Genomic DNA, 16,873 nt, shown 5'->3' on the forward strand with positions numbered 1-16,873 from the left:
GGGCCCAGAAACTGTTTAGTTTCCACATTCTTCTTCTTAAAATTTTTTTCATTCAGCAGAAGAAAGAAGTTCATACAGGTTTAGAACAACATGAGGGTGAGTAACAGTGTTTTCATTTTTTTAAATATTAAATATGCTGTGCAAAGAAAATAAATAAATAAATCAAATAAATAAAAATAAATATGTTTTTCTTTTGTTCTCAAAGCGTGCTTTTCTCTTTATTAAAGTGGTGCTTAGAGGTGTAGGGCTGCTTTCATTTTCATGTTCACATTTACACTAGCAGTGCTGAGGCAGGTCCGACGATTCTCCAATGTGCGACCAGAGATGCTGAAGGCCAATTCACAGCTCACACTGGATGCAGGCACACAAAGTATTTTTCTTGCCAGCCGTGCCATTGATGGAAACAAATTTTGGTTATGCTTCCAAAAACTAAGGATGTCCCTATCGTTTTCCATTGTGGGCTTGCGCTGCAAATATTGTTCTAGTTCGTCAAGTCCTGTGTCCAATTCAGCATCCTCGATGTCAGCCCACTGGCTAAAGATTGGCACTGCTCCTGGTGGTGGTACTGACCTAGCCATCTCTTTATCTTCTTCTTGCTGTTGCTGGGCATTCACCTCAGTTGTAGTAGCTCTTTTAGGGAGGCTGGCCAACTCTCTACACGTGCTTTCATATATTTCCTCTCTCTCTTCTGGGGTGAACATCCGAAGCTGCTTGAATTTTGGCCAGAGCAGCACACCAAGCTTTTCATGGTGTCCCAAAACTATCCGTTCAGAAATTAGCCCCATGCACCTAAATAGAACAAAACAGAATAGAACAGAATTAATTGAATAATCCAAATCAAACAACACTTAATAGGTCCAACTACAGCAAACAGTGAATCAGTTAAATTAAAAGAATAATAACCACAACTACTTTTTATTAAGCACAGTTACATATACAGGCAATGTGTTAGTTATTAGAAGAGTAAGACTACATCTCACCTGTGTTTCATTATCCTGAGTGGCACTGGATCATCTTGGGAGAACTGGCAATGGGTAAGCAGTGTGGTTTTCCAGAGGGCCACTAAGTTTATTGTACAATACTTTGAGCCACTGAGCTCTTCAGTTGCCTGCTTGAAAGGCTGCAAGAAATGGATAAGCATCTGGAGAATGTCTTTGGAAATGTGACTCATGCGGTGCATCTCTCCTCGTTCAAGCAGAATGGACTGAATGTCATCAAACGCATTAAGCACAGATTTGACCATCTCCAGTTTTGTTTCACATTCTTGTTTCAAAGACTGCTTGAGTCTAAGTTGTAATCCAGAGTGTTTAAAAAATGTTGTAAGGGACTTGCATTGCTCAATGCAGGCTCTTACTTGTTGCAGTTCTTCCTCATTTCCATCATCCTCTTCATCACCTTCATTAGACTTCTTAAAAGTGTGCTTTAGCACTGTATTCAGTATGCTTGGTCACTGACAAACACCAGTCTGTCGACCTCATCTGGGGTCAAACCAAATTCACCCAGTTGCTTGAGCAGTTCTGTTTTCAGGTTTAAGGCAGTTTTCTTTGCCCCGAGTGGAAATGCACATGTACATATGATCCTACTATTAAACTCCCAGTTATCATCTATGTAATGCAGTGTGATGCAGTTGTAACTGACCTTCCTGTGGTCATCTGTCCACATGTCTGTGGATGCTCCACATGCCAGTCCCTCAGCTATGGCTTTTTTAATTGTTGGGAGGAGCTCTGCCCTGAGACTTTCATATTTCTTTTGTGTGAAACGAGATAACTTCACATCAGAAGGAAGTCCTTTGAAGTCCTTCACATCAAACCGGCCATGTGTTGCTCCCGTGTGCAATATTGTTTTTGCAAGCTCGACAAAGGTGGGTGTTTCAAACATGCGAAAGGCCCCTAAATCCTTAGCACAGACTTTTGTGCATTTTTCCACAATGGCATCCTTAGCTTTTTTTGGAACGACTCCCAGTCTAATAAATGACGCCACCGAAGTTTGCATTGTGACATTTTTTCCACACGAACTTGTGTGTTTTAAAAGATGCGACTTCCCTGTTTTTGGCGAATCAAACTTTAACAACGCGTCACATGTAATACACTTAACTGTGCTTACTTTTTTGTTGTCTTTGTCCACAATTTGCATGAAAGAGGTCCAGACAGAAGACGTGCCGCTGGGTTTTACCTCTTTATATTCATTTTGTCTGAGCTTTTTTTTCACATCACTCATGAAGGAATCCATGATCATCGACCGTCCGCTTGCATTTATAACTCCGCCTGCGCTCTGATACTTGCGGCTGAGGTCACGCGACCTTTTTTATTTTATTTTTTTCTTATTTCCCGCTCACACTTTTCTCATAATTTTACAAGTTGCAAGTTACAAAATACACGCAAAGTGCCGACTGACACTGATCATTGGCGGGTGGGGTTTTCTACGATCGACTCGGGTATTTCACACAAATGTTAAACAGAACCGGGACCCGAAGTAATAGATTGGGACCCGACCCGGACCCGGCTGAACATTTAAAAAATAGACCCGAACCCGTACGGGTCCCGGGTATCGGGTCCTCCGTGAAGACCTCTAGTGTAGAGCCACTGATCACCGACGGGACACCAAGATGAGGCAGGCAATTACAGCCAGGGAGAGGCTCTCCTTGACCCTCAGATTCTTAGCAACAGGTTTGCATATATAACAAATCTACAGGTTTGTCTCATATGTTTTCATTTTACAGTAATGTTAACTTTTTTCTGTTGAAGGCGAAACCTACATATCACTGAGTTTTCAGTACAGAATTGGAGCTACTACTGTATCTGATAGTGAAACACGTCTTGAAAGATGATTTTCTAAAGGTTAGAAATCCTTAATATTTTTTTCATTAGTATCACAACAGCAGAAATGACAGAATGTACAAATATGAAGATAGTTCATAATGACAAACTAAATATTTTATAAGTATGCTTGACTGGGGAGAATTGATTGTACAATTTAGTTCATGCTGAAATGGGTGGGCTAAGTATGTGTGTGTGTGTGGAGGGGTGACTTGAATTCATATATTTAGAAATTCAGTACAGGTTGAGATTCAATAGTTACTCTAGGAGATTAACTGTTGAGAAATCTCATGTTGACTGTGGTAAATAAATCTATTGTAATGCTTTTGTATTTGCAGACACCAAAATCAGAGGAGTAATGGCAAGCAATTGCCGAGAACTTTGTGGAGAAATGGCAGTTTCCACATTGTCTGGGTGCCCTTGATGGCAAACACATCTGTATCCAGCCCCAGCTCACAGAGGGAGTATGTGGCACAATTATAAAGGCAGATTTTCAGTCCTCATGATGGCAGCTGTAGATGCCAATTATAGCAACTTTAGGTCTGCTGAAAGTAATTTGTTAATTCTAATAAGTTTTCTTTTAATATTTGATTGTTGAACTGTGAGGAGAAATAATGCTACCTTATTGTACCCCATTTTTAAAACACATCACTGATTATTTACAGTTTAACACAAGTTACTCCCATAATTAGCAAAAAACATCATGGGTGTAGGAAAAAGGTGGATACATGATGAAGCCATCTACAGTACTTATTAAAGACACAATATCACATGTCATGCTTGTCAATGATATTGCATGCTTACACTGGTCTCAGAGGGGCATTGGGCAACATGTTTCTTAAGAAACTCCACGTTGCTTAAAAGCCATCTCTGTTTTTGTGTTAACCCTTTCTCCCCACTGCCACTAGGTTTGGGTTTAAGAAGTTTTGTGAATTGAGTCCTTAATGTTGTTGCTCTCATCTTAACATCTTCCACTGAAAATATACAATACACATACATTGACACTCAGAGTCTCCGAAGTCCAACGGGTAACGTTACATGCTACATGTGTCGCGGTCGCCATTTCAAAATGTTCGTCACTTCCATCTCGTCGTTGACTTGTTTCTTATTGGTTATTGTGAAAGTACTGACATAATCATAGCTGTGATCATCCCGATTTAGAATGCTAAATATCAAACATGTGTGATATGATCAGGGCGGCCCAGATTTGTGTGCGAGCAGATAGGGAGGTGCAAGATTTGATCTGCAAATGCCTCACATTACCAGATAATCCGTGCCGAACATCGGGACCGACGAGGTGCTCGACAAGACTTTTGCTCCGATTCTCAGAAGGAGTGTGAACCAGGCTAAAATGAACTATATGTGAAAACACACCCTGAGATAAGAAGTCAGTTAAATCAACAGAAATGACAGGAGTTTCACATTGTACTTGTGGTTTATGCATTTCTGCTTGTGTCTCAGTATCACTCACATTAAGTTAATCATCATTTGGAATACACTTTGTACTCACATAAAATCTTAACATTCTCATTTTAAGTACTGTGTCTCACACAATAATGTCATCTTCAAGCTCTGATTCTGGGAAATCAAAAATGTCATGACTAAAGTTCTCCCACGTTCCTTTTTTCGACACTCCTCTTGGGAAGAGCAGTTCCTTTGCTTGACTTAAAATATCAGATTTCTTTGCATTTTTAGAAATATCAATAGTTCTAGTGCCTCTACCTGAGTGCTTCCTTACTTGTTTACCCTTGTGAAACCATCTAAATCTTTCTTGTTTTTTTTTTCTCTTCTCTGCCATCTTCTTGTTCTTCAAATGCCATCTGCATTTAGGATTAAAGTTCTCAGAGGAACCTTCATCAGCTTCTGTTCTTTTATTTATTCCCATCTTCTGTCTTAAATGTCCAAGCAGAGTCTGTCTTGTAGTATGTGATTCACTTTTGTTGCTATTTTCCTTACAGAAGCACCTTGCAGCAATCCTGTCTCCAGAGATGGGAATGTACCTTGACAAGCTATCATCATCAAGCTCACCTATAGTGGTATCATGAATCGGTTTAAAGATATTAGAAATAAGATTTGGTAACAATATATCCACAAACAGGAAATGTCTCAGACAACATTACAAATCTTCGACTGCTAACAATTTATGAAACAATTCACCATTTTCTCATAACTATAATAAAAACAATCTTAAAACTACACACCAACCCGAGCAAACTTCCAGGTCAAAGTCAAACATTTTAGTCAAAAACACATTGGGCCTCATTTATCAAACAAACGTACGACAAAAGTGGGCGTACGGTCGTTTCAACGCAAAACTTGGAATTTATCAATATGGACGCGAGCGGTGGCTACGATCAAATCTCACGTCTGGTCTCAGCTCGTTTATGAGACTCGTAGAATGACATCCTTTTGTTCATTTAGGTTATTTTCCTGACCGACAACCGAAGCTCATTAGTTGATCACTGACCAGTAAGATTAGAATGTCTTGTTTTTATTCAGGGCTTTAGCTTTATATGCGTGAATAGCAGCGTAAACAACAGACCATGAGAATTCACACATCGTCGCATCACACACCTGTAGCGCTTCTGTGAAAAGAGAAAAACAGAAATTAAGTCTATAAAAGGAATAAAATAAATAGGACTACACAAAATATATAATAGGCTATATACCTAATATAATTAACATAAAAGGGAAAAAACTGCAAGTATAGGCTACGCTAGTTCTTGTGACACTCTTAATGCATTGTATTTCTTTTCTTTATATCTTTATTTGATTTAATCCATCTGATCGCACAGGTACCTCACACACACAAACATTAGTTCTAACGTTGCCTGACATTTCAGCCATTCATCATCAAACTAAAATGCAGTCAACCAAACATAAAAGATTAATTTACACTGTTTATTTTAAAAGGCCCGCTGTAAAAATCAACGTGCAGCGCCCAACAAACATTTTTGTGCATGTGAAGGATTTTACATGGATATTAAAACATGAGTGAAGTATAAAGCCTTATTTAGGCTACATAGGCCTAATGAATAATAATTTAGCAACCAAACGTTACAAATATCTTGTGGAATGAGACAGGCTCGTGAGCCCAGTGCCATTTCAGTTTTGTTTGTATGCTGTGTAATGAATGCCACTACAGCCTATTGTGTTTTATTTTATAGTTTAGTATATAATTTTATAACTACTTATTTTTCATTCTTGTTCTGTTTTAAATACCGTTAAATTTAAAATATTTGTTGTAGAGTGAGGGTAACTAAATAGGCTATAATGTACATTTACCAGTATTTTAATATTATAAAATAATATGAAATTACATAAATTAAATGTAGCCTAATTGTTTGCAATTACAAGGTTAACGGGTATTTTTGGAGTAATATCAATTTCTCTTTAATGAGATTACGTCCTCCTTTTGGCCGGGTTTCGTTTCTCCGTGTCGTAAACTCTAGGGGCGAGGCTTCTAAACCAGGGTGTTTTTAGGGGTGTGATATTCAAATGACGATTGTTTTCGGCAATGTACGCAGTGTGTGTCCAGCGGATATTCTCCAAAATGGTAGTACTGTGACGCAGATGAGACGAATTGTTGAATAAAGTCGTTATTTTTATTTCCTTTGCGTACAAAAAGTATTCTCGTCGCTTCATAAAGTTCAGATTGAATGGCAGATGGACTATTTTGACGATGTCTTTCATACTTTTCTGGGCCTTGACAGTGTTATTTACTTGGCAGTCAATGGGACAGTCACGAGACTCACGGTTTTCATCCAAAATATCTTAAATTGTGTTCCAAAGACATGGTGGTAAGTGATTAATGACAAAATTTTAATTTTGGGGTGGAGTAACCCTTTAATTAATCCTGTTTTCAAATAATGTTCTGTGTAGGCCACAGGTATCAAACTCAGTTCCTGGAGGGCCGCAATCCTGCAGAGTTTAGTTCCAACCCTGCTCCAACACACATACCTAGTTTTCAAATAAGCCTGAAGGACATGATTAGCTGGATCAGGCGCATTTAGTTAGGCTTGAATCTAAACTCTACAGGGCTGTGGCCCTCCAGGAACAGAGTTTGACCCCCCCTGTGTGCCATTTAATTTACAAACCTGTCTGCAGTTTGCATTAACACAATTCAGAAACCTACCTTGTCTAAAAATCCAAATCCAAAATGAAAAATCCAAAACTCCGTGTTGACATGGAGCTGATGCAGGTGAAAATTGTAACTTAATGAGAGTATGACAACCAGAAAATTAACATTTTTGTCTTCATTGGGATTGGGGGTGAATGCTTATTTTTCTCCTTTTTGTTTGGGTTTAGGATATAGGATAAAGTCAATTCCATTGCCCATCCTCTCAGGATACCTGGAATCAGTGTTACAGGTACCCCAGGCACATCGTTTTTCCATTTTTGAAGCATAAACCCCATAAAACCGATGCAAGCTTCGAATGTTTCTCTATGGCTATGAAACCTACAGATGTCTGAGTTACGCTCCCCGTGCAACTGATACTCGACTGCCATCAAGGGGAGGGGCTTACCGATAGGTCTATTGAGTGGAAAAAATGTGTGGCAGCAATGCATCACCGTAGGTTTAACTTGAAGAAATTATGACAGAATTATGTTGCTACAATGTACTTCTCAATGTAATATTAATAAGGAATATCAAAAAATTTAACATTTCCTTATCCATGTTTAAAATTTGACCAGTGAACATCTGCTCTGCAGGACTTTGTTAAAATTGTTAAAGTTTTATCAGCTGATTTGATAACCACCCTTTTAATAGTAAATTTGTGTTGAATATCAGAATCAATTTACTGTCATTAAACAAAAGTACAGCGAAATTGTGTGCAATCATATTCAGTGCAATGTGCACTGTAAATATAATCTGAACATATATTTTTTTGTTCATATAAAATTTGAATAATTTTATAATTATTGTGAAATTATTAGTGTGTATACATACATGGACTATTGTTAAGGGGTTACAGAACCATGTCCTCTACATTCCTACATGTCCTCTATCTATTCATACAGGGAATAAAATCATTGAAATTCTGCTACCTAAGACATTGCAATACAGTATTACATTTCTCTGACTAAACAGTAAAAAATTTAAAAACCCATTTATTTCGGCATTAGAGGCCTCCTACATTTAAAAGGTGATTTTTTTTTCTATATTTGGATCTTTGAGGGGTTTACAGTTGACACGTTTAAGTCGTGATTTAAAAACATTATCTCACTAAAGACGAATCAGAAAATGCAGTGTAATATTCTTTCTTTCATTCAGTTTGTCATTTTATTTATTTGATATTTATATTATCATTCAATTGCACTGTAGCATTTCGCAGCATGACATTAGTTTAACTAATATTTTGAATCAAAGTTGTCAATATCTAAGAAGTAAAAGAAGATTAAGAAGAAATAAAAGAAGTGGTCATGAATGTGTACAATCAGATTTGGCCCACACTCAGCAGCAGTGTGAACGTTCACTCAGATTTGCAGGTGAAGGAATTCTCTTCAGTGTGAACTCTCATGTGAGTTTTGAGGCTATATTTATGACTAAAACTCTTTCCACATAGTTGACATATAAAACAGTTCTCTCCTGAGTGAATTCTCATGTGGTAATTTAGGCCTACTTTACGTGCGAAACTTTTTCCACACTGACCACATATGAACTGTTTCTCTCCGGTGTGAATGGTCATGTGGTATCTACGGCTTAGTTCTGTCGTGAAGCTCTTTCCACATTGATCACATGTGAACAGCTTCTCTCCTGTGTGTATTCTCATGTGGTAATTAAAGGTGTTTTTATGGGTAAAACTCTTTCCACACTGAGTGCACATGTAAGGCTTTTCTCCAGAGTGAAGTCTCATGTGGACTTCAAGGACTCCTTTTCGAATGAAACTCTTTCCACACTGTTCACAGATAAAATGTCTCTCTCCAGTGTGAATCCTCATGTGGACTTCAAGGTTTTGTTTTTGAGGGAAATTATTTCCACACTGTTGGCAGGTGAAGGACTTCTCTGCACTGTGAGTTCTCATGTGGGAATTAAGGTTGCCTTTATGTGCAAAACTCTGTCCACACTGAGAGCAAGTGTAAGGCTTTTCTCCGGTGTGACTTCTCATGTGGACTGCAAGGTATCTTTTTTGAGCGAAACTCTTTCCACACTGTTGACAGGTGTAAGGCTTTTCTCCAGTGTGAACTCTCGTGTGAATTTTAAGGTTTTCTTCAAGAGTGAAACTCTCTCCACATTGTTTGCAGGTGAAAGCGATGTCTCTTTTTTGAGAGGAGCACGTTTTAGTCTGTGCGGATTTTTCTCCAATTTTGAAATCATGATCTTTCTCATTCTGTTCTTTCTCTTTCATATCCTTCAGCTCTTGACTCTCCTCAATCAGGTCTGAAGTGAAAAAACAAAACAAATACAAAAACCAGTTTAATGGCACAAACATCAAAACCAAGATGAGGCATCAAAATTTACTGAAAAAGGAGTTTTCTGTATTCTCAGAAACTCTTTGCTTTCAAACTTTCAACCTGGCAGTTATCAAACCTTGTGAAACAGAGCTTGACCAAAGGACAGCTGGTTTATTTTCCAGCACAACCTTCTTTTGGACAGCATAAGAATTGTATTGCCAATTTTGTGAACAAGCATTAGCATGGTTTAGGTCTTATCTATCCAACTGCTACCTTAGCAGCTACCGTTTAATCAAACACAAGTATAGAACAATTTTTTTGTGTGTAAACCGTTCGTAAAGCCATTCTGACGTAAACTTTCGAATTCATGAAAGTATTTATATTTTCAAAATGTTAGTTGGTATGAAAGAAATGTACACCTGCTCCCTACCACATGTAAATGGTGCGTAAAACATTGTGTTCTTTTCGGCAAACTAATGTCACTGAATTTTGATACATTACTATAACAATATTTCGCAAGTTCGTTTGCCCTGTCTTTTTTTTGTAACTGTATAACTTTGGATAAAATGCAGTGCTCGTCACGGTCACTTTTTAAAATACTAATTCTATACTACACAAATACTACACCAACCAACCATCCTACTTGTACAACACTCGAACAACAATGGAGAAGTTATGCTGGTTACTTAATTTTCAGTAATTTTCTTCAGAACATAAAGTAATAATTTGTTACTATCATGAAACATAGCATGCGTCTCAGCTGGGGAAAAAATACTGTGCCACCAAAGCATTTTCAAGCGCCACCAGCTGGCTGTTTTTAGAAGAGCGCCTGCCATTTTTTCCAGCTGGCTACAAACGCTTTGGTGGACACACGTTAATTGAATATATATTGTTAGGCAATATATATGGCCTTTTAATCAATTTTTATTTATTTATTTATGCAATACAGTGGAGCCAAACCTGAGAAGGGAATACAGAATATTCCACTGCTTTCCTGGACACGCAATTTATGTAGCTGTAATTTATAGGTGGGGCAATTTTTTAAAATTAAGATTTATACATCATCTGAAAGCTGAATAAATAAGCTTTCCATTGATGTATGGTTTGTTATTGAAGAAATCGCCTTTGAAGTTGTCCAAATTCTTAGCAATGCAAATTACTAATCAAAACTTTAGTTTTGATACATTTACAGTAGGAAATTTACAAAATATCTTCATGGAACATGATCTTTACTTAATATCCTACTGATTTTTGGCATAAAAAAAAAATAAAATAAATATATATATATATATATACTTTTGACCCATACAATGTATTGTTGGCTATTGCTACAAATACACCTGGTGTGACTATACATTGGGAATGACTGGAAGACGATGTCTGTCTACCTTACTATCATGCCACTCGAAGACAGACATACCTCAACCAACATTGCAGAGTGGTTGGAAGTAATAGCAGTCAAATTTAAAATCCCTTTTGAGAAAATTACTGCCATCGTACATGACAATGGTGAGAACACTGTGGCTGCTGCAAAATTAATAGAGGAGAAACATGGGTGGACCAGTATATTAATGCTGCTTTAAAGAACACAGGCATTCAAAGAGCTGTTGGGGCAGTGAGGGAGGAGTGGTCCAACAGACCGCTGGATTACACTGCGACAGATTGTGTCAAAGCACTTAACAGTATCAAATTGGAGGATAGAGTGTCAGTAATGTATAATGATATGATTAAACACTCAATTTTCAGTTAAAGGCATTTCATTATTGAATTCAGAGATGTCATTGTCAAGCTCAGTTTAGTTTAAATAGTATCTGTGCAACGAAGATTAATCTATTATTAATTTATACAGTGAACACTAAAGATTTTTTTTGAGGATAAGACAAAAATTACTTCAACAAATCCATCTTTTTTGTTGTTACTTGCATAGTTAAGTGAATGAATATCAGGGATGTGCGATACTGACAAAATGATATCTTAATATTTTCTGGGATTTTTTCGATAACAATAATTAGATGATATTCTGCAGTGTGTTGTGCTGACATTTTAAGGATTACCGTGGACAGCTGACTCTAAATTTTTGATATTCTTCGTATTTTGTGTGGTGGTCAGTTCACATCAGTAATAGAAATGAATCTTTTGCAATAAGTTTCAATTGATTTTTACCTTTTATGGGCATTTTTACCTTTATAAATAATTTTTTTCTAAAAGTGTGCATCTTTTGAATCAAATTCTTACATTTAATCAGTCAATTAGAACAAGACTACATTTAGGCTGTTAACAAAAATGAAATCGTTATCAACTAAATTAATCTTTGCAGAAGTTGCATCTGAAGTGGCATTTAGATGTATTTACACAGTGATTTACTGCAGCTCGGAGGGACATGGAATGCTTTAAACTGCAGTTACAAATGCATAAATAATATTTTAAACATAAAACACTGAATACTGATATCTGTATCACAGACTATATATCGCACACCCCTAATGAATAGTTGTCACTGTTTTCAGTTCAGAAGTTGATATTGGGCAGTTAACAGCGAGGTTCCTATGTACTATCATTTAAGTTATTAATTAGGTTTATTATTTTTATTTAATGCATGACATAATAACAGATGGAAGTAGGAGTTTCTCAGCTGCGCTTGAAGGCAGCATTAGTATTTGCAGTGTTTCCACACAGAGTTATACTCTATGTGTGGCAGCACTCTCCCCGGGGGAAATTGTGGCAGGCCGCCACAAATAAATCAATTTATGGGAAACAATGGTATTTGTCTAGCAGAGGCGTCATGCCCATTCAAAGTGAGAGGGCACGTGCCCCCTCAGACTTTTGAGCCAAGTGGATTTTGAATGCAGCTTCCAAAAGACAAAAAAATAGCAGATTAATATTTTCTATATTTGATACAAATCACACCAGCGTGATTAAATAGTTCAGCGCATCATATCATCTGCTGAATTAAATTTTTTACAGTTTTACGAGTTTTTACAGCACTGCGCATTAAACCAATCACACACGATGCTGTTGCGCTTATGAATGCAATGACCAATCAGAGGCGTTCGGATGAGACATCGCTAAAATGCCGGTGTTTTCTTCACTCGCTCGCTGACTGAAAACCTCTTTCTGGCGAATTCTCTCGTTACAAACAACAAAGTGCAGATGCGTGTATGAATCTGTAAGTAAGATATTCATTTCACAGTGTAAACAGCTTCAGTTATTTTAATGGGAGTTTTTGAGAGTGCTTGACTCTAGACTGTCAGTAACAAATCTCTCTGATAATATAAGTGTTCTTTGCTCTCTTTTTGTACAGTGAAATTGTTATGATAAGTAGCCTAACTTATGTTTTTAATATTCACATTAAATTTAAAGTCAGTCGTATTAAAAATATGGTATGGCATGACACCCTATCTGTTACTTAAGAAAACTTAAAACTTACTTTTATGTAGGGTTGCAAAGGGGTGGAAAATTTCCGGTAAATTTCCGGAAACTTTCCAAAAATCCCTGGAATATTCCAAAAAATCCTGGAAAGTTTCCAAAATTTCTGGAATATTTCCGAAATTTACAGGAAATTTTCCCACTTTTTGCAACCCTACTTTTATGCATAGTTATTAGACTACTTTATAGGCTACTTTGACCATCATAATCCAGGTGACAATCGAGATATTTCATAATATACTTGGGAGTGTTGGGAATGTTTTGAATAAAAAGGAAAAAATAAATAAAACATAAGTGCTATTGTGGCTGCTGTGTGTCACACCCCTGGTGTCTAGTCATGTGACCTCAATATGTCTGTACACATGAGTATCCATATAAAAAAAAAAAAAAACAACATTTAAATGATGAAACTTACATGACATTCTTCATAAATATCATTCATTTCTGTAGAGCCTGACATTTTAATAAGGATCAAATCAGAATGAAATCCCACCTGTTTGTTCCTCAGTATCTTCTTTCTTCACTCTGAATGTTTCTTCAATCTTCACGTCTTCACTCTCCTCTTTAATAAACGGCATCTTTATAATAGTGTGAATGAACAAAAAACAACAACTCAAATCAATCAGCTCCCTAGTTCAGTAGTCATATGGCAAGCCGTTTTGACTTTTATTCATTCTCAGGATATGACTTCTTGATATCAACAATTAAATTTTCACTAGTTAAAATGGCCATTTTTGATATCAGCAATTGCATTTCCACTAGTAACAATGTTAATTCTTGATATCAACAATTACATTTTCACTAGTTAAAATGCTAATTGTTGATATCAAGAATTAAATTGTTGATATCTGTAATTGTATTTTCACTAGTTAAATGTCACCATAGGCTTCCATTCAAAATCAATTGTTGATATCAAGAATTAACTTCTTACTAGTTGAAATTCCAATTTCACATATCAGAAATACAATATCAACAATTTAGTTCTTGATATCAACAATTTAATTCTTGATATCAACAGTTTAATTGTCACTAGTGACCATGTTCATTTCTGATATCTGAAAATGTATTTCTGATATCAACAATTGGGAGGGTAATTTTTGATATCAACAATTTAATTCTTGATATTGTTGATATCAAGAATTAAATTGTTGATATCAGAAATTAAATTGTTGATATCAAGAATTAAATTGTTGATATCAAGAATAAACATTTTTACTAGTAAGAATTGTATTTCTGATATGTGAAATTGGAATTTCAACTAGTAAGAAGTTAATTCTTGATATCAACAATTGATTTTGAATGGAAGCCTATGGTGACATTTAACTAGTGAAAATACAATTACAGATATCAACAATTTAATTCTTGATATCAACAATTAGCATTTTAACTAGTGGAAATCTAATTCCTGATATCAAGAATTAACATTTTAACTAGTGAAAATTTAATTGTTGATATCAAGAAGTCATATCCTGAGAATGAATAAAAGTCAAAACGGCTTGCCATAGTAGTCAGTGCACTGCTAAGGGAATCGATCAGAATGAGAGTTAATGGACTTAAACGAGCTGATTATCAAAAAAATAAAAAACACACACAGACTTCATATGCATTTGTTTAGGTACTGACTGATCTATAGATTACAGTTAAATTACTTTTTGCAGTTGGTTTGTAAAAGCTATGTTGTTCTTGTGGCAGTTTTTAGCAGCAAAGGAGATTAAAGGGGTTTAAAGTCCAAAACCTGACTTGAAATAACCTTACAAATCAATCAGGACTAAAGGGGTTCCATAATCAACAATTTAAGTTCACGCAATCTCACTAATTTGATCCAGGTTCAGTGAGTCAGGATAATTTGATGTGCACACTTATTCTTAAACAGCCCTTAATGTCGATCGTGGATCAATCGATCCACAACGGCAAACAGCGAATATATTTGTGCTGTTTAATGCATTTTGAGACGTTATGTTTTCCTCAGTGTATAACTGACACGTCAGGTATATTCTTCATCTGTACATGTTAGAAAGTCATGCAATTTCCATTTTGCTGTCAGGAGTGAGCACAATAGCACAGTAATTTTATACATTTTGCTAAATTATTTGTTGTTGGACATTAAATGTGACGCGTAGGAATTTAAACCTACATTTAAGTGAATTTTTATTAACTTCTAAATCAAATGTAAGCTAGCTAATACTAGCTCAAATGAGTTCATGTGTATTCCTCTTACCAGTTATAATGTAGTCTGTTTTTTATTCATTTATTTCATTTTTAATTTAGTGCTTTAAAGAGTAATTTTAGATTGTAACGTTTTAATGTTAATAACCGTAAAAGGACAGTTGTCATAAAACCAGAGAGAAAGGCTGCACGGCTAGAAACTGCTGATCAACTGAATGCGCAAGTAGCAACTATGTTAAAATGTTTTCATATATCTTAAAACAATGTCATTAAATCTTGGGCACAATATACATTAAATACAGTCAGTTTTAGCCTATATTTTGATTTTTGATTTCGTTTTCGCACACAACCACGTGACTGCTTCGTATTCGGTTTCAAAAAACGCAAATCCCTTGCACAGATTTCAAGCGTCATTCACTTCTTCGTTAAGATTAAATTATAATACTAATAAATATTTACATGTGTAGTTTTGTGCATGTTCAGTGTGTATTAATCCCCGCTTCACAAGCAATACTAATTAATAATCAAATTAACAGTATTTATCATTTATTTTGATCATATAGACCTACATGAACCATGCTTATACTTTCATAAATTTATTCATAGATTCATTTATTCATACTCTGTGTAAGTAAATGTAGTTGTTATTATTTTCTTTATATGTTTTCTCAGCACAAATTGGTTTATTATATGAAACGGTCCTAAAATCAGGGGCGCAAAGGCACCTTTTTCCACCTTTGACCACAAGATGTGATGAAAAGCTTCGAGTAATTAACCTTTTTACGGTACAGTTGAGGAAAAAACCTCGGTGCTTTGAAAAATGTAATTTCCCCGTCACTATGTTTTAGTTCTGGAAGCGCCGCCAGGTTCCTGGTTCTGCATGAGGTGCCGAGCCGTAGCTCTCAGAAAACTTCACAAGTTGTAATTACAATCATTTTGCAACTTGTATTTATTTATTTGATCGTTTTTGTTTTTCTCAAGGGCTTTTTGAAAATGGGCAAAGGGTTTTGAGTCACCATGACCATGTACACTGGTAGATATGTAAAAAAAAATGTTTGTTTGTTTTAAGTGAAGTAAAACTGTTAATTGGTTCAGGGCTATTTTGAATGTTCATCTCATGCCAGAAGAGAGAAGAACAGAGGAACATGTGTATGGTTTCTTTTTCACAGAAAGAGCAACTGGAATCTATACTCAGATGAAAACGCTCTAGTGTTTCTTTCACAAGATTCTCCATCACTGTTTGCCACAGTAACTGAATGCTTATTCACTATTAAATGATTCATGATATCAGGAGAGAAATGAGAAGCTTTTCTTTTACTCAGTTACTGATGCGCTTTACTCTCACAAATAACGTGCACTAACCTTAGATGAAGCATTACAGACTTACAGTTTAAAAAAACAATTAAGCCATTCTACATCGTTAGCACTGACTTAAACACTTTGAAAGTTAAAAGCAAACCTTTCTTCGGCAGAATCACAGATGCAGGCGCGCGGCGCAGCCTTATGACGTCACACCGCCACACCAAAATAAAAGTCCTGCTCAAACACAATTTTCTGTTTTGTTGTAGTTTCTAATTTAAATTATATATAATTTCAAGCGCAAATGTCAGAAGTGCTGGGAAATTTACAAAAGTAAACCATTCAAAAAATAAAACATGTATTCAGAGTTTTATTCTTTTTGAAATACATAATTAAAGACATTTTATCTAGTTGTGTGCTGAAAATAACTGCTAATGAAAGATTGTGCAGCACATCATTTAAGATTATCTCTAAAGGGCAAAACGGTAAGGTTAAAAAAAAAAAAAAAACATTTATAGCAAGCTTTGTCAATAAAATTCAATCTTTATTAGGGCCTCAGATTATTCAAACACAAAAATAACTAGGTAATGAGTTGTTATCAGTTTGACTTTATAAATGAATCATAAACACACACACACATTGTTTTTGCGCGTATTAAATTCAGATGTTATTACAGTACTTATATTACAGAGTTTCTAATAATGTATTGCAGTGTTTTGGACAATATTAAAGAAAATACTAAAAGTCTACATTTGTATGCTTATAAATGG

The 16,873-nt window shown here is 35.8% G+C and overlaps 2 protein-coding genes across 2 annotated transcripts; both read right to left on the reverse strand.

Annotated features, from left to right (window-relative positions):
* Positions 1 to 233: 233 nt before the first annotated feature.
* On the reverse strand, positions 234 to 2,165 carry LOC131534475 (E3 SUMO-protein ligase ZBED1-like). Its single transcript, XM_058767369.1, has 2 exons — positions 981 to 2,165; positions 234 to 789 (listed from the first exon to the last, which is right to left on the reverse strand). Exons 1-2 carry the CDS (start codon positions 1,241 to 1,243, stop codon positions 234 to 236), a joined length of 819 nt encoding a protein of 272 aa, XP_058623352.1. The 5' UTR covers positions 1,244 to 2,165.
* Positions 2,166 to 7,349: 5,184 nt separating this feature from the next.
* On the reverse strand, positions 7,350 to 16,341 carry LOC131536699 (gastrula zinc finger protein XlCGF8.2DB-like). Its single transcript, XM_058769745.1, has 3 exons — positions 16,264 to 16,341; positions 13,132 to 13,216; positions 7,350 to 9,198 (listed from the first exon to the last, which is right to left on the reverse strand). The coding sequence occupies exons 2-3, from the start codon at positions 13,214 to 13,216 to the stop codon at positions 8,291 to 8,293; spliced, it is 993 nt and encodes a 330-aa protein (XP_058625728.1). The 5' UTR covers positions 16,264 to 16,341; the 3' UTR covers positions 7,350 to 8,290.
* Positions 16,342 to 16,873: the final 532 nt, after the last annotated feature.

This window comes from Onychostoma macrolepis, chromosome 03 (assembly GCF_012432095.1).
Source record: "Onychostoma macrolepis isolate SWU-2019 chromosome 03, ASM1243209v1, whole genome shotgun sequence".
NCBI lineage: Eukaryota > Metazoa > Chordata > Actinopteri > Cypriniformes > Cyprinidae > Onychostoma > Onychostoma macrolepis.

Excerpts from the sequence above, each read along its gene's own strand:
- LOC131534475 (XM_058767369.1), bottom strand. The coding sequence starts at position 1,243 with ATGGTCAAATCTGTGCTTAATGCGTTTGATGACATTCAGTCCATTCTG. Across the intron at positions 790-980 it reads CTCAGGATAATGAAACACAG|GTGCATGGGGCTAATTTCTG; the intron begins GTGAGATGTAGT and ends TGTTCTATTTAG.
- LOC131536699 (XM_058769745.1), bottom strand. The coding sequence starts at position 13,216 with ATGCCGTTTATTAAAGAGGAGAGTGAAGACGTGAAGATTGAAGAAACA. Across the intron at positions 9,199-13,131 it reads AGATACTGAGGAACAAACAG|ACCTGATTGAGGAGAGTCAA; the intron begins GTGGGATTTCAT and ends TTTTCACTTCAG.